Source organism: Astyanax mexicanus, chromosome 1 (genome assembly GCF_023375975.1).
Source record: "Astyanax mexicanus isolate ESR-SI-001 chromosome 1, AstMex3_surface, whole genome shotgun sequence".
Taxonomy (NCBI): Eukaryota; Metazoa; Chordata; class Actinopteri; order Characiformes; family Acestrorhamphidae; genus Astyanax; species Astyanax mexicanus.
In genome coordinates this window covers 60066556-60089003 of record NC_064408.1, presented here as the reverse complement: position 1 = coordinate 60089003, position 22448 = coordinate 60066556, and the positions used below count along the sequence as shown (strand labels likewise).

At 37.5% G+C, this 22448-nt stretch overlaps 3 protein-coding genes across 3 annotated transcripts in view; all 3 read left to right on the top strand.

Annotated features, from left to right (window-relative positions):
* The window catches only part of ankef1a (ankyrin repeat and EF-hand domain containing 1a), a 257727-nt gene that overhangs the window by 135610 nt on the left and 99669 nt on the right, over positions 1-22448 (top strand). The gene's annotated exons all lie outside the window — the stretch shown is intronic.
* Positions 190-8477, top strand: mcm3 (minichromosome maintenance complex component 3). The gene is made up of 17 exons (XM_007245348.4): positions 190-385; positions 1582-1694; positions 2073-2281; positions 2731-2861; positions 3012-3250; positions 3538-3646; positions 4155-4308; positions 4654-4785; positions 5008-5216; positions 5747-5921; positions 6038-6164; positions 6315-6465; positions 6639-6779; positions 6972-7081; positions 7264-7352; positions 7487-7571; positions 7887-8477. The coding sequence occupies exons 1-17, from the start codon at positions 311-313 to the stop codon at positions 8083-8085; spliced, it is 2448 nt and encodes an 815-aa protein (XP_007245410.3). The 5' UTR covers positions 190-310; the 3' UTR covers positions 8086-8477.
* On the top strand, positions 19870-22191 carry il17a/f3 (interleukin 17a/f3). The gene is made up of 3 exons (XM_007245350.4): positions 19870-19989; positions 20607-20851; positions 21279-22191. Exons 1-3 carry the CDS (start codon positions 19975-19977, stop codon positions 21520-21522), a joined length of 504 nt encoding a protein of 167 aa, XP_007245412.3. The 5' UTR covers positions 19870-19974; the 3' UTR covers positions 21523-22191.

Below are 22448 nucleotides of genomic sequence, written 5' to 3'. Positions count from 1 at the left end.
TATTGGGAGGGCGAGCACAAAGCCACTGCCGGGCGCATGCGCAGTGCTCTCAACTTTTCGCGCGAAATATAGAAAGAGGGCTGGCGGAAGCGCGACTCGCGCCCTCTCATTGGACAGTCCGCCACAGAAGTATAAATATTATAATTAGACAGAGTTGCGCAGACCAATCACGATGCAGATCAGAGAGCGTCAGAGCTCCGAGTGGCGCGAAACGGGTGTCGGTGCAGAATAGCGGGGTGGTGGATCTGTCCGGCACGAGGTGTATCTGTTCCTCTGAGTCTTTATTCAGCTTTATAAACTCCACTTTACAATGGCCACCGACGTCGTGGACGACCATGAGATGAGGGAGGCTCAGAGAGAGTACCTGGACTTCCTCGACGATGATGTGAGTGTTTCTGGTTTTTTTTATGTGTTAATCTAGTGTTCAGAAAACACGACCACAGGAAAACAAAACATATCTAACCCAGTTTAGCTCACCAGAACCGATTATTCGATATATTTATACTGTTATAGACTGAATATGGTGTCTGTATACTATGCAATCGAGTTACAGTGTGAGGGCTGCTTCCTATTACAGTCTGTAGTTAACGTTAAATAAGTAGGAACGTGTTCTGCAGTCTGAGAAAGTTTACAGTGAAGTTAACAAAGCCCTGTGGGGCCACAGCAGGCCTCACACCACACCGACCTCTTAAAGCTTGTTAAGCTAACTAACCTAGCTATAGTTAATTAACGTTATCTAACCTAACTAGTTAAATTTAAGGTTAAACTATGGTTAAATTAAACTTAATTAGCTACCAGCTAGTTTAGTTACCTTGGTCTGTGCAGATAATACACAGGAAAACGTCGAGGAGGATTTAGCTAACTACTTTGAAACATAAAGCTAATGAGTGGTTTGGGTAACTTAATTGGCCGTCTAAATTGGGGAGAAAATGGGGAAAATATAGAAAGAATGAAAAATCTAATTATCTAGTTAACAAGATAACTATCAATCTTTCAGTTTATTTTGAAGTTTGTTTAGACTGCACGATACTGAAAATACACGATACTGTGTTGTGCAACAGCTTTATATTGTGAAACAAAATAAAAATGAGTTGTACCACATTGCTTTAGAAGTCAATGGTCAAATATAATATTGAATCATGATATTAATAATCCCTGAAATCTGGAGTACAATAATACTATTGGCCAGTTAACTCTATACTAGCTAACCTGACTGTAGCAGATATGTTTCTGCAAAATGTGAACAGGTCTATTTTTGCGGATTTTAAAGATGAAATCTGGCATATTACAAGTCGATAGCTAGGCTATTTACCTGATATGCCTACTATTCCTTTGCACATTGCAATTGTGATGACAAAACAATATAACTTATTCAGGTCAAGGTTACTCACAATTCTGGGTATGTTTAATTAGAAACTCTTAAGCAATTCAGTAAAGGTTACTTTGCAATACAATATTTCAAGTATATTTGATTGTTGTCTCTTATTAGAGTTCACATACCACCACATGATATTAAAATAAATAAAAGTGTTTTCCTAAAAAATGTTTTGTTCTTATTTTATTTCTCATTGTTTCTCACAGCAAGACCAAGGAATCTATCAGAGCAAAGTCCGGGACATGATCAGTGAGAATAAGTTCCGACTCATCGTCAACATCAACGATCTGCGGCGCCGCAATGAAGCTCGAGCTGCCAAGTGCGTAATTACAGTATTAAGAGCACAGTATTACACTAAACAAGAAAGCTTTGATTTTTTAGTGTATAACATAAGTATAATAAGTCCATTTTAAAACTTTATAACAGTGTCATATCTTGGTATGAAATGAAGTAATAACTAGTTAGTTACTAATTATTGAGTGCCATGTTAATAAGCTTCATAGAACAGTGTTTTATTTCATGCTCAGCTTCTTTTAGTGAATTAAATTTTGTTCATTGAAGCAGCTATTGTTTTCCGAATTAAGCAGATTTTTCCACCTTTGCATGCTTCTAGTCATAAGCATTGTTCTTTAGTAAAGCTGATAGTGTTCCCTGTCATGCCATTGAAATTTAAAGTGGTCTTTTGTTTTTTTTTTAGACTGATGAACAATGCTTTTGAAGAACTCCTGGCATTCCAGCGTGCTTTAAAAGATGTGGTGGCTTCTGTGGATGCCACCTACGCCAAGCAGTTTGAAGAGTTCTTCATCGGGCTGGAGGGCAGCTTTGGGAGCAAACATGTTAGCCCTCGCACTCTCACTTCTCGCCTGCTGGGAAGCATGGTGTGTGTGGAGGGCATTGTCACCAAATGTAGGTCACATCTTGTTGTACCTTCTTACAATGTAGAATCGCAGCATTGGGAATATCAATTTAAAGTCTGTAGGCAGTTGTCTGTTTTTTGTTTCATGTAGACTGGAAGATGTTAGTGTAAATATGTAAATGCAAAAATGATAGATGAAAATTTTCTGTGATTCTTGCATTGACATGCAGATTTCTAGTACCTTTTGTTAGCCAAATTCCCAATAGCATCAAACATAACATCTATTGCCTAATTAATTTGAAATCTGATAAAATATCATTTAAGTAAGTATCATATAATTGAAGTAAGTAAGCTACCCTACAGATCTGTCAAAATCAGAAAAATACATTGGCAAACTCCTGTTTGCTTGTTTGAAGCAAACACTGTTGTGATTCAGATCTTGGTGGATTTCACTTGTGTACTAATGTTGTAATTACAGCATCTTTTCTTTGATTTTCAGGCTCTCTGGTGCGTCCCAAAGTAGTGCGAAGTGTCCATTACTGCCCGGCCACTAAGAAGACTTTGGAGCGCAAATACACGGATATGACCTCACTGGATGCTTTCCCTTCAAGTGCCATCTACCCAACCAAGGTATTCCTCATCAGCTTTAACATGTACATCTGACCTGCGACCATAGTGCTGATTATTACTATTATAGATCTTTTGTGCACAAGCAGGCATCTGCACACAGTATGCGTAACATACACAGTAACATACATTTTTCTGTGTTGTTTTTTTTAGGATGAAGAGAACAACCCACTGGAGACAGAGTTCGGTCTGTCCATCTACAAAGACCACCAAACCATCACTGTGCAGGAGATGCCAGAGAAGGCTCCTGCTGGGCAGCTGCCTCGCTCAGTTGACATCATTCTGGACAATGATATGGTGGATGGGGCTAAGCCTGGTGACCGTGTGCAAGTCGTTGGGACCTATCGCTGCTTGCCTGGCAAGAAAGGTGGCTTTACCTCTGGCACATTCAGGTAGGAGCACTGTTTTTGTGTTGATATGGAGATATAGAATTTATTTTCTTATTTCCTTAAACATTAGGTTTATTATGCAATTTAAAATCTTATAACATAGTCATTACTATTAAATGCTACTATCATTAGTATAATATGTAGGGTTTGTAATTCTAAGAATAAAGATCTAAATTCTGCATTTAATCAATAATGTTATTAGGTTTGTAAGATGTAATACTGTTATATTATAAAAGGTTATAAACAAACCATGAGACTTGGCTAATGCATAAGTCTTCTTCTATCTTCAGGACCATTATGATAGCCTGCCAGGTGAAGCAGATGAGTAAAGAGGTCACTCCATATTTCTCAGCTGATGATGTGGCAAAGATCAGGAACTTCAGCAAGTCCCGGACTAAGGTGAGACAGAGGGGGAAACGTGATTGTGCAGTAATTTCTGTTCTATAACTAAATGTATAACACATATTTCCTGTGAATTATGTAATTTAGTAATCAACACAGATTTATGATTTTTGGAAAGTAAGTTTACTAGATAGGATTCTTGTAGCTAAAAGAACACATGGTGTGAAGATGAGAGTAAAACAGAGGAGAGTCAGGATAAAGTGCAGATAGAACAAAAGTATAGAACCAATCATACACAGAATAACTCTTTCTTTCTCAGCTTATAACAGTTTACAACAGCGCCACCACTGGACAAAAGTATATAAGTTAAATGCCATTGCTTTTGGGAGATGGGTGATTTGACGAAAAAGTAAATGGTGACCCAAGGAAACACCAAAGAGCAGAAACTGCCTTGTATATGTATGTTTTTACTCATGTTTCTACAAGGCTCTTTTATTCTCATTTACTTTTCAGTGTTTTTTATAACACCAGACTAATTTTTTTTGTTTGTTTGTTTTTTTGGCAGAATGTGTTTGACCAGTTGGCCCGTTCCTTGGCCCCCAGTATCCACGGGCATGAGTACATCAAGAAGGCCATCCTGTGTCTGCTGCTCGGTGGAGTGGAGAAGGTTCTAGAAAATGGATCACGCATCCGTGGAGACATTAACGTACTTCTTATAGGTGTGAATTAATTCTGCTAATACTTTTAAACTTCAAACAGTTAAAATAGCATTGTGTGCAAAAAGTCTTACATTAATCGTTAACCAGCAGATTAGAAAATGACAGTTGGAAAGGAGAGATTCCAGATGAACTGTAGGGCATTTAGGATGTCATTCAGAGTACATAATTAGCATTAAAAACTTCTAAATAACAGATATTAAGCAGAAAATGTGTGTAAAATGAATTTTAAAAAAGAGATCCAAATAGTCTCGCAACAGTCATTTAGTGCTGCAATGTTGCCTGAATTCACTGCAGATAGTCAGTGTGGTTGAATACTGAAATTAATGTTCACGTCTCCTCTCTCAGGTGACCCATCAGTGGCCAAGTCTCAGCTTCTGCGCTACGTGCTGCACACGGCTCCTCGTGCCATCCCCACCACAGGCCGTGGATCGTCCGGAGTGGGTCTGACTGCAGCGGTCACTACTGACCAGGAGACAGGTAACAATATAGGAATGCTGGGCGAGTGCCTGAGAGAAGATAAACAGTGCTTAAGATGTATGACTAACAGTGGGTAGTTAATAGATAGTTAATAAGAATTATTCATTAACTACTAGTTAAGATTGTGTAGTCAGAATCTGCCAAGTCCCACAGCTTCTAATATGGGTAAAAGTAAAGTTTGTATTGAGTATTGTAACTATAGATATACTCTTCTTATCTCAGGTGAGCGTCGCCTGGAGGCTGGTGCCATGGTGTTGGGAGATCGAGGTGTGGTTTGCATTGATGAATTTGACAAAATGTCTGACATGGACCGCACTGCCATTCACGAGGTTATGGAACAGGGGAGGGTTACCATCGCCAAGGCAGGTATTCATGCCCGTCTAAATGCCCGCTGCAGCGTCCTGGCAGCTGCCAATCCAGTCTATGGCAGGGTAAGTTCTTTACAAAGCCCTAATAAAAATGACTGAAAAGTGGTCTGCGGACACGTTCTGGGCGGATCACGAACAGCTTGTAATTTTTTTTTTTTTTTTAAGAATTAATGCTTATCTGATTTTGTACTTGTCTTTTATATAGGGGGGGAGAGTTTTTTACTAATGTAAGGAAGATAGAGATATGCAGAGAAGTGAAATATTTAATTTTGTGTTCATGTTCCTCCTCAGTTTCTTAAAAATGCTCTTAAATTCACTTTGCATGGATATGTATATTTAAATGGGTTTTTGAAGACTATTTGTTTGGTTTATATTCTATAAAAGTGGGTTGCAACTTAATGACCATGAGAAAATGTGGGTTGAAACCAGTTGAAAACCCCTGACTTGCACAGTTATAGCCAGAACAGTTATAAAGCCACAATTTATTTTGATAGACATATTTCATTTCCAGAAAGAGAATGAACTTTTATTATTCGAATTGTTATTATGTGAGTGTAGCTTAATTTTAAATTCCTATCATTTTCTCTCTTCAGTATAACCAGTACAAGACCCCGATGGAAAACATTGGCCTGCAAGACTCCCTGCTGTCTCGATTTGACCTGCTCTTCATCATGCTGGACCAGATGGACCCTGAGCAGGACCGTGAGATCTCTGACCACGTGCTTCGCATGCACCGCTACCGGGACCCCCATGAGCAAGAAGGAGCAGGTATTCTTGCTTTATTTGGCCGACTGAAAGCAGCCTCAAGCTGTCTTTTCTCGTACCTGTTGCATGGTTTGCTTTGGGTGTTAGAAAATTTCACTCAAAAGTGTATTTTTTTGCAGCATTGGCTTTGGGTGGTACAGTAGATGTGTTGGCCACGGATGATCCAGACGCGGCTCAGGAGGAAGAGGGAGAGCTGCAGGTGTATGAGAAACACAACCACCTTCTACATGGAAACAGGAGGCAGAGGTAAACTTTGAATGATTCATCCATAGTGTCATTAGGTTTTTGTTTTGTAATACAGTATTATAACTAACAAATTATGCAGTATTGGACAAACATATTGTTGTTTGGTCTTAAATATGCATCTGTGATTCATCTGCCTTTTGTTGCATTTAGGGACCGAATTGTAAGCAAAGAGTTCATGAGGAAGTACATCCACGTTGCCAAGGCAATTTCTCCTGTACTGACCCAAGAAGCAGCCAATCACATCGCAGAGGAGTACGCAAGACTGCGCAACCAGGACCAGCTTGGCTCAGACATTGCTCGGGTGAGAAAAACACACATCAGCAACTGCTAGGACAACATTTGTTTAAAACCAAGTGTGAATATTAATCCTGTTATTGTTAATTCTCTAAATGTGGCATTGTTTCTGCAGTTTCCTGTCATTTTTTTAGGTTTACTCACTCTTTACTAAATCTTTCTCCACTCTTTACTTTTCAGACATCACCTGTCACAGCCAGAACTCTGGAAACTTTGATTCGTCTGTCCACGGCTCACGCCAAGGCACGCATGAGCAAGTCTGTGGATCTTGTGGACACAGAGGTGGCAGTGGAGCTTGTTCAGTTCGCCTACTTCAAAAAGGTCTGTAAAGATGTGTAAATATTTTTTTTTAAGGAGAGCATTAGAATATGAGAGCCCTGTAGAATATGTCTTATATTTTTGGTAACACCAATATGTTGATGTTCAGTCCTTTCATTACAGATTATTACTGAAAAAAAATTATAATAATAATTAAACATTAAATATATATATTTTTTTATTATTATTTTCTAGGTTCTGGAGAAGGAGAGAAAGCGTGCTAGAAAGGGAGATCAAGACTCGGCCTCTGAGGATGAGGAGGAAGAGGAGGAAACCCAGGGCACCCCACGGCAGCAGAGAAAGAGGTATGAACATTCATATGCACCTACTGTGTATGCCTGTTGTAGATATATAACTTTTAAAAGAATTTGTATAATAAGCCTCATTTCTATATATGTTTGTTTAATATGGCAGGATCAATAGTGGTTGCTCCTGGTGGTTGTTATAGATAAATCTGAATTTAATTTCTTTTTGTGTTATCCTGTAGGAGGCGCCGTTCAGCTGAGCGCAGACCATCACAGAGCAGTGAACCCTATGACCCATATGACTTTACCACAGAGGCAGACATACCTCAGAGTAAGCATTTACATTTATCACAGAAAAAAAAACAGAAACGTACACATTCTCACAAAATATCGAATGATTTCTGACGATGTGATTCATACATGTGTTCATTGACTGACGCTGACTGTTTTTCTCCATCTGCACAGTCCAATCTCCTGCTGCTGCAAGGCCTGCTGAGGAGCCTATGGAGACACCTGAACAGAACGGCCACACAGAATTATCAGCAGAAAGGTGGGTGTTTGCACCTCAGATAGTATCTGTTAACCTCCCGCTGACTGAAAAGAGATTGAAAAAAAAGGCTCTGTCTTGATGCAATCTTTACATAAAGCCCACACACATGGGAAAAATGCAAATTGTTGCCCTAGTTTAAACTTATCAGTGCAATCAAATTAATATATATTTTGGTCATAGAGCTGCTGCCTGCAAAATGCATGGTGTAAAAAAATGTTTTTAAAAAATTAAAGCTTTTTGTGGAAAAAAATATACTTTTTAATATATTCCGTTTTTACTGTTAAACCATTAAGTTTTGCACGTTTTTTTTTTTAGGCTGAAGGAGTTCAAAGCTGCATTGCTGGAGGTCTTCCGCTCTGCACACGCTCAGTCTGTGGGCATGAACGCTCTGATGGAAGGCGTCAACAAAACCTGCTCCACTCCTTTCGATCAGGCCGAGGTTCGCACGGCTCTCGGACGCATGCAGGATGATAATCAAGTCATGGTAGCCGACGACATCATTTTCCTCATTTAAGGAGAAGGATCTGTGAAGGGAAACTGCAGAACACTGCAGAGTGTGAACTTTTGTCAGGGCCTGGCCTGCTTCAAAAATGCATTTTACTTACACATGCAAGATTTTATTTTATCACTCATAAATCAAACGCATAGTTATTATATGCATGTTTTTGGTTCGTTGTTCAAAGGCAGGTGCTCACTCTGTGCACATTTAATGACTCATCTAATTCGCAGCTGCATTTCCTTGACTTACATACATTCTTTTATTTGCTTTTTTTATTCAGTTTTACTGTATGTGGTTTTAGAATGAGGCGGATCTGTTTGTAAATACGGCCTGTTGTTGAAAAGAGGGTTAAATTTGGGTTTTGTTGCCCATTGAAAACTGAAGAATAAATAATGTATCAGATACAACCCTTGTCATCTGTGCGGTCAGTGCTTGTAGGAAATGTTTTGTTGTTTTGTTTAAGCTTTATATCGTTACATGTTGCGTATGCTTGTGAATCACTGGATACAGCAGCATTTCTAAATGGTCTAGCTGAGACACTTGTATTTTATTCCAGTCCAGTAGTGGGTGCTCATATCTAGAAAGGTTTGGTGCTGAATTTCCCTGGGGAAAGTATAAATGCCAACACAGACCTAAATCTAGTGAGATACATAAGGATTTTTACATTAACAACAAAGATTTTCTCACAGCTCCATAGCTCTATCTTACACACGCACACACATATAAAAAACTCATTTTGTAACAAGGAAACAGGTTGGCACAAATCACACAATTTTACATTGCAATGTCAGCATTTAAAAAGCTATTTTAGAGCACAATGTTTTTTTTAAACAGGAAAACAAAACCGAAAAAATAGATGTTTTTACATGTTCTAGTTGTGCATCTGGTCAGTTTATGTGTGTTGTCATCCAAAAATTACTTAATTAGAGTAATGTCATCTGATTAAGTTTTTTTTAACATTCTTTTTTAAAGCCAAATCTTATCATTTAAATTAAAAGGTCACACCAAACAATCTCATGTCCACATAAAACACTATCCTATGGCAAGAGCCATATAAGAGCCATTTTTGGTTTCTTAAAGAACCTTTTTTGTGCTGGGTGTGAAGAATCTTTTAAACATTTGAAAAACGAATTGCCATGGTTCCTTAACAACTGAAAGGTTCTTCACCCCTACAGCTTTTTTAATGGCTCTTTAAAGAATCAAAGTACTGTGATGGACATTTAGTAGCTTCCACACAATGTGGAACAATAGTTTGAACAAGTGCATTAATAATAGTTTATGACTTGCAATAAAAAAAAACTTTTACTGAATTAAACTGAAAGAGTTGTTTACAGAATCAGAGCTTGTGCTGGATTGTGAGAAGTTCCGCCCATCGCCAAAATGAACATTCTTAGATTCTGTAACTGAGTTCAACTCAGCTGCTGTGTGGTTTGACTGTCTCCCGGTTTGTGCGTATACATCAGTGTCAATGCAGGTTATGAAGAGGGGATTTTAAAAATAAGCATCTTAAATCAAATAAATAGTTGCTATTGAAAACACAGGTTCTGAATTGTATGTGTCAGCCCAAACTAGAACCTTATTTAAGTCTTATACCAGTAATCACCATTTTTTAAATGTATCTGTGTTCTAATAATTAACCTTCTCACTGTAAGTGTAACAGAACACTGTTATTGTTTTTTTGTGTTCTGAGTATGTAAGACTAACTACACCTATCCCGTTACTACCAAACCCTGATTAAGTAGTCTGACTGCTGAACATACAAATCAGCTTGTTGTGCAGCAACCACTTGTTTATCCACCTCTTGCTGTTCTGTGCTAAAGATGGTTTCTGCCTCGAAAAAACAAACATTTTGCATTTCCTCATCATATTTTTAAAGCTTTGGAAAAGGCAAAAGCTTCAGCAGTCCATGGTGATGAGAAATAACACTGTTTAGAGAGCAGTGTATCTTATTAATCACACCACCAAGTCTGACACACCAAGATTTTTTTCTGGAGTGGTTCGCTTGTGGTGAGAATTTGAACTGGTCTTGATCTGAACTAGCTATCATATATACTTTTTAATTAAGCTAAACTGCTAATAAGTGGCGGCCTGTCCTGGGTGTATATTGCCTTCCGCCTGATGCTGGCTGGGATAGGCTCCAGTCCCCCTGCAACCCTAATGGATAAAGCTGGTACTAACAATGGATGGATAAACTGCTAATAAGGCACAGTTTTGTCTGATATATTAGTCAGATAATATACTGCTGTAAAGACTGTCTCTGCTGCTTCATGCTGTTTACATGCACAGTTTGTGCTGTGTTCACTGCTCGCAGCCACAATACTCCATTTACTACAGGACTGCATGCAGATGATGGTGGTGTAAAAAGTAGTGGTGTCAATTGATTAAAACTAATATATATATATTAGTTTTAATCAATTGATGGTGGTGTAAAAATTGATTAAAACTAATATATATATATATATATATATATACAGTGAGTCCAAGAAGTATTTGATCCCTTGCTGATTTTCTTTGTTTGCCCACTAATAAAGACACTATCCTTCTGCACTTTTAATGGTAGATATATTCTAACATGGAGAGACAGAATATCAAGACAAAAATCCAGAATATAATTTTAAAGAATATATTTTAATTAATTTGTATTTCAATGAGGAAAATAAGTATTTGATCCCTCTTGCCAAACACACTCAATACTTAGTGGCAAAGCCTTTGTTTGCAAGCACAGCGGTGAGACGTTTGTTGTAGTTAACCACAAGTTTAGCACACACACCACGGGGAATTTTGGCCCACTCTTCTTTGCAGATCCTCTCTAAATCATGAAGGTTGGTGGGCTGTCGCTTGGCAACTCTGACCTTCAGCTCCCTCCATAGATTTTCGATCGGATTGAGGTCTGGCGACTGGCTGGGCCACTCCATGACCTTAATGTGATTTTTCTTGAGCCAATCCTTTGTTGCCTTTGCTGTATGTTTAGGGTCGTTATCATGTTGGAAGACCCAACCACGGCCCATTTTCAGATCCCTGGCAGAGGGGAGGAGGTTGTCCCTCAGGATTGTGCGGTACATGGCTCCATCCATCTTCCCAGTGATGCGGTGAAGTAGCCCTGTACCCTTGGCAGAGAAACACCCCCAAAACATTATGCTTCCACCTCCATGCTTGACGGTGGGCACAGTGTTCTTGGGGTCATAGGCAGCATTTTTCTTCCTCCACACATGGCGGGTGGAGTTGAGGCCAAAAAGTTCAATTTTGGTCTCGTCTGACCACAAAACCTTCTCCCAATAACTTGGTTCATCTTTCAAATGATCATTGGCATACTTGAGGCGCGCCTCCACATGTGCTCTCTTCAGCAGGGGTACCTTTCGGGCACTGCAGGATGTGAATCCATTGTTGCGCAAAGTGTTGCCAATTGTTTCCTTGCAAACTGTGGTCCCAGCTGCCTTCAGGTCATTTGCTAACTCCTGCCGAGTGGTTGCAGCACGATTTCTGACCGTTCTCAGCATCATTGCCACCCCACGAGGCGAAATCTTCTTTGGAGCACCGGGCCGAGGTCTGTTGATTGTCATGTTATACTCTTTAAACTTTCTGATAATTGCACCAATAGTTGTTACTTTCACATCCAACACCTTACTAATCTTTTTGTAGCCCATTCCAGCTTTGTGAAGGTCAACAATTCTGACTCTGAGGTCCTGTGACAGCTCTTTGGTTTTACCCATGTTGGAGACTTGAAATCTGTGTGATCTGTCTGATTCTGTGGACAGGTGTTTTTCACACAAGTGATTAGTGTGAACAGGTGGCTTCAGGTCAGGTAACAAGTTGATTGGGAGTGTCTAACTGGTCTGTAAAAGCCAGAACTGCTAATGAATACTAAGGGATCAAATACTTATTTCACTCCATGAAATACAAATCAATTAATATATATTCCTTAGATTTATTTTCTGGATTTTCTTTTTAATATTCTGTCTCTCCATGTAAGAATACATCTACCATTAAAAGTATAGAATGATCATGTCTTTATTAGTGGGCCAACGAAGAAAATCAGCAAGGGATCAAATACTTCTTGGACTCACTGTATATATATATATATATATATATATATATATATATATATATATATATATATATATATATATATATATATTAGTTTTAATCAATTGACACCACTACTTTTTACACCACCATCCAAGTCAGCTTGTTAGATATTTATTTAACTCGTCATCTTGTGGCAAAATAGTGTTTAAATTAACTACATTACTTGTAACAATTATATATGAAATATATATGAAAGGAGTTATCCAGTATGTAGTTCAGTAATGCTGAATATGCTTTTACTCTGTGTTCATTAAACACATATCCAAATGATGGGCAAAGTGCATGTAAAGGAACAGTAGCAGTAACTGTAAAGCCATGCAGACTAGTTACTGTTGGCGACAGTTGTCTGTGTGACTGTCACCTTTAGTCTGCTGACATTGCTCAGCAGCAGTAGATAGCGTGGGCTGGAGCAGTCTTTACCATAAACACTAGAGTTTTAACCGTGCACACGAGTGCTTGGAACTGTCGCCTGGGTTGTGTCAGTATTACTGTGCTCTTCAAGTCTGTTCAGTTACAGTAGTCCATTGGTGTGCACCTCTTTTGTGTTTGAATAAAGTGTCCACGTACAGCCATTATTATATACATTGGGCTATTAATGGTGTACTGTGTACCATATTACTCACCTCATGAGCTGTTCAAGAGACTGTTGACCTCGGTTATTTATATTTACTTATAGTCAACTGATTCTTAATAAGACTCTCAGATCTCCTTGTGTTTGAAGTCATCATATGGGAATGAGCCATGAGTTTTGTTAGAAACTCAGCCTTCAGGAATCAGGACTCAGATTCAGGAGTCAGTTGGCTGGATGTTCAGATTACAACTTTATTCTTGTGCAGACAGGAAATCATACACGGGCACAGCTTAGTTGGTCAACAGTGTGTACAGTCTGTTCCAGTTACCTTACATTCCTCTTTCTGTCTGTCAGTCTGACTCTCTAAGAATGTTTCTGGAGGACCTTACATACATTAAAAACTGCTTTGAACACTGCAAGGGGTGCAGGAGGATAGAAAGGATAGGATTGTATTGAGGGGTATGTAGGAGATAAAGTCAGGGAACTTGGGGTATCATCATTATTTGGGGGTTGATGGTCGTATAAAGGATCGTATAAATGACTTATAAACAAAGAGGGGCAATTTTAACTTTCTGCAAAGAAGGATGACCATCAGCTCTCTTCGGCTGGTTGAGGATTTCAATGTTATTCGTCTAAAAGGGGGTTAGGGAATGACTAAATTAGCATAGCAAAAGTGAATTCACACAAGAGACAGTTGAAAGCCTAAAGAAAGCACATTTTGTTGTAGACAGATTCTTTCAGTTCATACCTTGAAACTGTGGCTTCAGTATTTGATGTTGGCTTTATTTCACGAAGCCAGTCAGCATTTTGGTGACCTACATTTCTTTGAGTGGGTGAGACAGCATCTGTCGCCAGAAGCTGCTCAGAAATGTTTGTGGTGGAGGAACACTTCAGATGTGGCGTATTCATAAATACATAAAAACATACAGTAAATAAATATACTCATGAGACCCTGCATCCGCATATTGGGATGTTACATTTCATATATCATACACCATAATACCTAATAAAAAAAAGACCCTTGGGCTTATATAGAGACACTGCCCATTTAGTGGTGACCACATAACAGCATTACATTCAACTGATTCAAAACAGGATGGCAGGAATCCCAGTCAAATGTTTCTACAGCTAGTCCAGACAGAAACATTCTTATCCAGATTTATGTTTGAAACTACTTCTTTATTATTTACTTACTGTTGAAAGCTAAAATTTTGTTTGCAGACTAATTGGGTCCTTCTGTTTGTTTGCAAAAATGACTTCTTGTACAAATACAGTTTAGTTGTTATACATATTAGGTCCTAATAATCCCAAATAGCTAGGATAAATTAAAAATGCACACCAAGCTAAAGACCGGGTCTCTAGACCATGTCATCACTATCCAATGAAAAACAAGTATTTCCATTTTTGTAGTTTTTTTTTTCAATACAAAATTGCCTTTTTTTAAAATTCAATTTACTTCCCAATTTACAAGCCGAGTAGCCAGCAAGCTCAGAGGAAAGCAAAGCGACTCGGTTCTAATACATCAGGTCACAGATGCCTTGTGCTAAGTGACATCACCCTTTGAAGTAATGTGGGGAGAGAGCGCCATCTACCCACCCGGAGGGAGCAAGGCGAATTGTGCTCCCTCAGGGCTTGGGTAGCCGATGGCAAGCTACATGAACAGAATTCGAACCGGCGATCTCCTGATCATGGTGGAAGTGCTTAGGCCGCTGGACAATCCAGAGCCCCCGTTTAATACAGAATTTTAACACCCAAAATTGTCCCTTACACTGTATCAAAATTTCTTAATGAATGGACCAATATTTTGTTTCCAAAATTACTGGAAATTTTTACTCCGGTAAAGTTGCTGTTTTTGAGATGCATGTTTTTCATTGGACAGTGACGATATACACATATACACTGCCTGCATGGCCACAAAAAGGTCCCCACCTAGATTTAACTAAGCAAATAGGTAAGAACCTGGTAGATAATTGGATAATTACTGCATGGATCATTATAATTCAGCTGGTGACAAGTTATTTAGCTTGTGGAAACAATGCCACAATGAATGCGTGCTGTAACTAAATGTCAAACATTGCTCCAACCAAGTATTAGAGTGTGTGACCTTTTTTTTGGCCAGGCAGTGAATATAAACAACAGAGTAAACAGGGACCAGATAAAATAATAGAGAGAGAACAAATAGTGTCCTAAATTTCCTGTTGATTCTATGCTGGCAGTGACTCATTAAGTCTAAACCAGGTGTGTCAAACCTGTCCACACTGGGTCAGTGAAGCTGAAGCTGATGCTTTAAAGCAGAAGCTCATGTCATCAGTTGTTTGAATACTGACCAACTGATTTAAGTGGAATCAGGTGTGTTGCTGGCTGTTTAAAATGAAAGCATGCAGACACACACAAATCCCTTATCTAAACCTTCATTTTTTCTGACCCTTCTGAAAATGTCATACATATGTACATATAAGAATTTGACATATATGAACTTTATGACTATATAAAGTAAAAACAAATATTGTACATATTGTATATGTGCAACTTATATGAAACAAAACATATATGATAGTGAGGTACTGCATGCTGAATTACATGATAGTGTTTTAACAACAAAACACTTATCACACACATAAAAACCTGGTCAACAGTTACAACATAGTCAACATTACAACAGTAAATACAACATTAACTGTAACAAAAAGCTTTAAAGAGAATCCACAATATATTATGGGGCTAGAACTATCCCGTCTGGTGCTGAAAGTGCTCCTGTTTTTCCCACACCCAGCTCTGTCTGTGATTTTCAGTCTCTACACTACCCAGAATGCACCACACACGACACCTCCAGGAAGTCCAGAGTACTGATTGCCCACAGTATATAAAGCCCTTTCACACACACAAATGTGCCGAGCAATTGTTTAGTTCGCCAGCATTACAAAGCTTTATTTCTTTCCTGTGTTTTTTCTCTGTGTATGACCTCTGCATTGTTTTGTTACCTTGTTATTGGATTTTGTCTGTATTCTCATATTTAATAAAACCAGTTTATTTTATCCGCCATGACAACAACTTTGCCCACTGCTGTATATATGTTATTTTAATAAACTTATATGAATTAAATAAATTTGTCCAACATACTGTGTAATTTATAAACTTATATCCACATATATCCAGAGGACATATTGTCGCTGTCCAATAATAAAACACTTATCTCCAAAACAGCAACTTTACAGGAGATTATGTAGTAAACTAAAAATCAACAAATATGGAGATAAGCGTTTTTCATAGGACAGCAAGGATATGCACGCAGAAATGTAATATATATATATATATATTTCTGTACAAACACTTTTTAGTGTTTCCCTGCTCCCATTGCAGCTGACCAGCTGATTAACAGCCCATTATTGAGTTAAAGTGGGTGTTTTCAAGCAGGAAATGCACAAAAACATGTGCCTTGATGTCCAGGGTTACAAAACACTGCAACAGGGTACAACCATTTGTTTTCATATTGACACTGGTAGCTGAATTCAGCTGAATTCAATGAGGTTACCAGTGGCAAAAAAAAAGTAATTTTGAAGCTAAAAGAAAGAGAAATGGTCAAACCCTTGCACAACCGTAGAGCATGATACATTACAACAATTTGGAATGTCTCGAGAAAGGAAACAAAATCCACCTCCGCCATACAGGATGACCAAGAAATACAACAGCAGTTGATGACAGAAACATTGGGAGAGCCAACAGTATTCCCAGGGTAAGAGTGAGGGTATCACAATTCATCATTCAAAGAAGACTCGAGAGCAGCCATACCACAAGATGCAAACCACCATCAGCAGTTAGAATTGGGAGACCAAAATGGAATTCAAAAAGAAAGAAAGAGGTGAGCCACAAATGTTCTGGAACACATTTTGTGGACTAGTGAAGCCAAAATCAACCTCTACCAAAGTGATGGAAAGTTCAAAGTGTAAAGAAAACAGAACCTACTCAGGATTCAAAACATCATCATCGGTCAAGCTCTGTGAAGGAAGTTTTATGGCTTGGGCTTGCAAGGCTTTTTCTGGAACCCACTTTTTTGATGATGTAACTTATGATGGTGAAAGTCTACTAATGCCTTCTGTAATACAATGTCCCAAAATGCACTGCCTACACAGAAAGAATTCATTATGGGGTCCAATCATTATCAGACATTAACCCAATTGAGCAGGCATGTCACCTGAGGAGAAATCTACTGAACGATCTGCCTGCATAGGTACCTAGGTATGAACTGTTTGATATATCTATACGTGGTCATCAGGAAATAAAAACAGAAATTGTATTTGGTTGGCTCTATTTCAAATCTTAAACACAAATGTCTGCACTGTACAGCAAAAATTAGTGAAATGTTTTACCACTGTGGAGACTGCAGGCTATTCTTCGTTCTTAAAAATGAGTCATTAACATTCAACCTGAAAGGAAATGCTCAGTGTGAACTGGACTGAATCCTGCTGTGAATTGCACAGAAAATAATCAAAATATCCAGCCAATGTTACACAAATGCAGCTCTCCATGATAAATCTGGCAAGAGAATGTTGATCTAAAGTGTTTAATCTGCACAAACTTGTAACAATAAACAAGCATTAAAAAATTTAATGAACGTTATAACCTACAATCATTTTGATTTTGAAGTATTTTTTTTTTACTATAAGGCTAAACTATTGTAATGATCTCTTCTGGAAATACTGGGATTGCAAAATCAGTTCTTTTTTCTGCTGCACACTGAAGACATTTTTGAGATTTATACATTTAACAGTTGTCAACAGATCTGAATTTCAGCTTTTATTTCCCATATTTGCATCTAGATGTGTAAAACAGTGTAAAACATGACCGTTTTTGATTACCCATTTCTAAGTGAGCAAAACTATTGGATCTTTTCAGATGTTCAGATATTCTCTGTTAAACATTTTAACAAAAATATATATATATATATATATATAATAATAATAAATGTCTGGTCTTGTTAATGTTTCTTTGTAATAGAAAACTTGTCATGGCCACTGAAATTTGTTAATTATACTGACAACATTTTACTGATCAGTGAAGAACTGATTTGATTCTTCCTGAAAGAGTCAAATAACCTGCTGCAGTATCTGTTTATCTAGCTTTAAAGTGATGTGATCATTTGAGTATAACTGCTAGTCCAATATCCTAAATACGTGAGAGAATCATGAGAATCATATTTTTGTTTAGGTGTTTTCCTAAGCACTCAGTCTTTTGTTATGTTAGGTAACATTTAATTCTCTATTTGTCTTGTCCTGTTTGCAAAGTTGTGAACACAAATAGTAATCTATAATAGTAGACTAAGCTTGCTTGCACGGTACTACTTCTGTTTTAATTCGTTTTGTTGCATGATAGTTCGATTTTTTTTTTAAACATTAAATGGTGCCAGATTGTAACTATAGGTTCAGGTGGAACAGAACCTTCAGATTAGAAGCCAGTATAATATTTATAATTAACATAATTAATTGGCTATGCTACGTAAGCATTTAGTTCTTCTTTCCGTCTGACTGTTTAAAGTATTGTCCATGTAAACTGACCATAAACGGCATCATACTACAGCAGAATCAGAAAAAGTTAGGGTAAAAAAAACACTGGGGCATTCCATCTGAGGGTGCATGCTGCACAATTGTCGGCTCTGTCAGAATGAAACAATGTATGCCTGATCTGGGCTAACCAAGATTCAGAATGAACTGGTGAAGATAAATCAGTGCACTTTGTCCAATAAATTGACCCAGATAAATATGCTTATAAGCCGTATCTGCATGCATGTGAATTCATGTACATGTACTGTATACTCCATTCATCCAAGTCATTAATAGATCATTACATAAATTTCATTAAGGTTTGCATAAAAGTAAAAGAAACAAAATTATAATTAATGATCTGAACCATTTGCACTTGTGCTACTGTTTTTTTCCATTAAGTAAAAATATAAAAGTTGAATTTACTCATTTTTTGTTTATAAATCCAACTAAATAAATTCAAAATAAAGATCTATAAATTTAAGTTGTTCAACTTATTTTTTTAAGTTCTACCAACATAAAAGAATAATGCAACTGTTGCCTTATTTTTTCGCCTTGGTATTTCTTAAAATATAAGCCCTCTTACTCACCAGTTAAATAAATTTATTCTTAGACTTTAAATATCTGCATTTATTGAGACAAAATAGTTACAGTTTTCAAAAGTTTTTATGTGACATGAACAGAGCACTAATTATGAATCAAAATTTCAGTGAAAATAATAGCATGCCAGGTTATCACTTACTTACACTCACTTACAAATACATATTTACCATTTATTAACAAATATAACCAAATGTATCCTAACACAACAACCCTTAGTCTAACTGCTGGTGATCAGTATTTATCCACCCACCGAGTCTCCTTGATAGCATTTGGCTATTTAGCCCGCTAACAAACTGCCTCTCCAGGGTGGATAGTTAGCCAGGTTAGATTAGCCATATCAATTCCAGTCCTTATCCACACACTGGGTCTCCACGCTAGCTTTTAGCCCGCTAAAAACATTCCAGCTCACCGTGAACTCAAACTTGAGCCAATGTAACCTACCTACCAACCCAGTCAGCTAGTGCTAACTAGCTATCTAACCACTATCAACATACTTCTACAATTACACTCTCTCAAAGTTATTTGGCATGTAAAAACAAGGTTTTAATATTAGTTTTAGGTCAAAATAAATATTGCTTGCAAATCACACAGCTGTATAATATCACACATTTAGTTTCATGTCCACATTTAAACCAAAACTTCATTGATTCGAACTAAAAATGTATTCAAAATAAAAAAAAGTTATTTCAACAGTGTTGCTCTGAACTCTGACAAGCTTGTGTAGTTCAGTTTATAATGCAAACTATACGTTAAATAAATATAAAAATATTTAGACTTTACAGTAATTTTACTGTTTGCATTCCATATAAAAATTTAGGTATTATTTACTTTGAGCCAGAATCACGTTTTACATTGCACAAGGTAATACATAAATGATGCTGGTTCATGCTTTTTCACATACCCGTGTGTTTAAATGTAGCAGACTGCTGTCTGCTGTTTTTTTTTTTAACTGTGTCAGGGGGAGGAAATACAACTCAGTTAACGCATGTGACCCTGTATATATAGCAGTGGGGACTTCTGAAGCCCTCATTGAATGGAGTAGAGATACACTGAGAGGAAGGACCAGAGCATCAACTGTGAATTAACAGCGAATCACATTCTCAGAGGATGCAGCTCTCAACGGTTAGTTTTTTTAAACTATACTGGAAAGTTTGTTGTATCAATTAAATGATCTCTCCTTCTCTCTTTTCCTTGCTATTTTAATATTCTCTTCTCTACTGTACTTTTCTCCTCTTATGTCTTCTCTCTATTTTACCCTATTCTTTTCTTTGTTTTACTCATCTCTTTTTTTACTTCTTTCTACTTTAATTTAATTATTCTTTCTCTTATCTTTCCACCTCTTCTTATTTTAATCTTCTTTTTTCTTCTTCTCCTTTTTTCTTTATTTTAATGATTTCATCTTCTCTCTTGGCTTTACTTCTCCTAATCAATCTTCTTTTCTCTTTGCGTCTCTTTTTATTTTAATCATCTCTTTTTTCCCTTGGCTTTGATTCTTTATATTAATCTTCTCTTCAGATTTTTATTCAAATTTTTTCCTTTACATTATACCAACAAACTAGCTGAATTTACTATTTATTAGGGTTAGCCAGTTCTGCTTATGGAGAGAATTGCTAACTACTTTTCTAACAGGTTGACCTCATGATGTACTAACACACCAGTGTCTTGGCTTGAGGCCTCTGAGCTACCTTTCTGATTTTTGTACCTTTGCTTCACGCTCTCCATTTGAGTGTTTTCTTCAGTTTTTCAGGACTGTGCTGGTGCTTGGCTTGGTGGTGGTGTTGCTGGGAGAAGTCTGCTCTTCTGCACAGAGTAGCGGTGGTAAAAAGAAAGGAAAGTGTAAGGCTCCAGCTGTGCAGAAAAAACAAAATAAGGGCTGTCGAGGGAAGGCGAGGAAACTCTGCATCACTGTGGACCCTGCTGTGATACACTTTACAGATTCCAGCCCCGTAGCTCCAGATCGCTCCATCTCACCCTGGACATATGAGTGAGTATGTTTTATATGATGAAGACACATCCCTGTATCCAAAATGCATCTGAACTGAGTACCACCAGTACTCATCTGTTTTGCACCATGATGGCAATTAGACTGACTTTACTATAATTTAATTTAAATACATTCTCTGTGTAGATAACAAATCTCCACTACTAAAATAGTACCTGCTTTACAGCAGACCTGTGAAGTATGAATTTGAAGTGACTGTTGAATTTCAGATCACTACAGGCTTTTTTCTGCTCCTACATGCAATGTATACATTGATCAATACGTGCTCACCATTTCAAACAACTGAGATGCATCACCCCTGTCAATATATTTCCTGTCAATAATATTTAGGCTATTCCAGTGCTACAATGTTTTTTTTTCTATTATTATTGTGTAGAATGAGAATAAAAGTGTTTCTCTCTCATTCCAGAGAATATTATGATGAATCCCGCATCCCTAGCCGCATCTTTCAGGCAAAGTGTAAGAAAACAGGCTGTATGACCAAAGATGGACACGAAGACATTGGGCTAAAATCTAAACCTATCTACTACCAGATCCTGGTGCTCAAGAGAATGAAGGGCGATAATAATTCATACTACTTCCAGCTGGAGACAATGAATGTCAGTGTGGGCTGCACATGTGTTAAACCCTTTGTCATTTCTCAGAAGGAGTAATACTGCTGTTTCTGGTACGGTGAAATGTAACAACGTAGCTTCTAGAGGACTTCTGTCCTCTACAGTATATCAGACTGTATTTATTGCTTATACATAGCACCAGTCAAGGCTTTGGCAGCAGTGTGTTTAGCATATTTTGGAACCTTATATGAATCTGTACTAACAGCCAAGGATCAAGGTCTGACATGTTGTGAATAGATTTCAATTTAAAAGAGTCCATGCTGATTTATGTGTCACAGACGCTTTAAAATCTGTGTAAACCTTACTGTGCTACTTTAACTTATGAAGAACCTAAATGACATATACTGAACATCCTGAGAGCATCACAGGACAGTGATCATGTGATCTTATTTAGAGAATGTAGGAGTGGTGGGTTAGAGCTTCCACAGCTTCTACAGCTCTTTAAATTTAATTTGCTTTAAATTTAAAATGCTTTAATTGTATGTTTTATGGTACAAATAACTAGTTCCGACCTGTTTTCTAGAAATAAATAAAATATAAGTTATGAAATTTGTTGTGTTGTTTCTGTTACATAAGGATTGTAGCGCAGTCCTCCATGCATCAAAGTAATTTTTAAAGCCTTTATAAAATACTTCTATTTCAAAGCATTTTAGAAGATTTTTTTTTTCACTAGTATTAAACACAACTGACTGATTCTTTTCTCTACAATAGCGCATAAATAAATAGAGTATAAAGTATTTTTATATGGTTTGCAAAAAACCCACATATCCTTTATTTTTAGCAGTGGACTTAAATATCAAATTTGTGATTTGTCACTTTTGTTTGATTCACTGTATGTAGAAACTCTAATCAAAGTCTTCTTGTATTCTTGTCCAGTGGTATTTGATGACTCCAAATGGTTCTTAAACCCAACCTCATGGTATCCCAGGCTCTAGTTGATGATCAGGCATTAAGTCTGATGACTT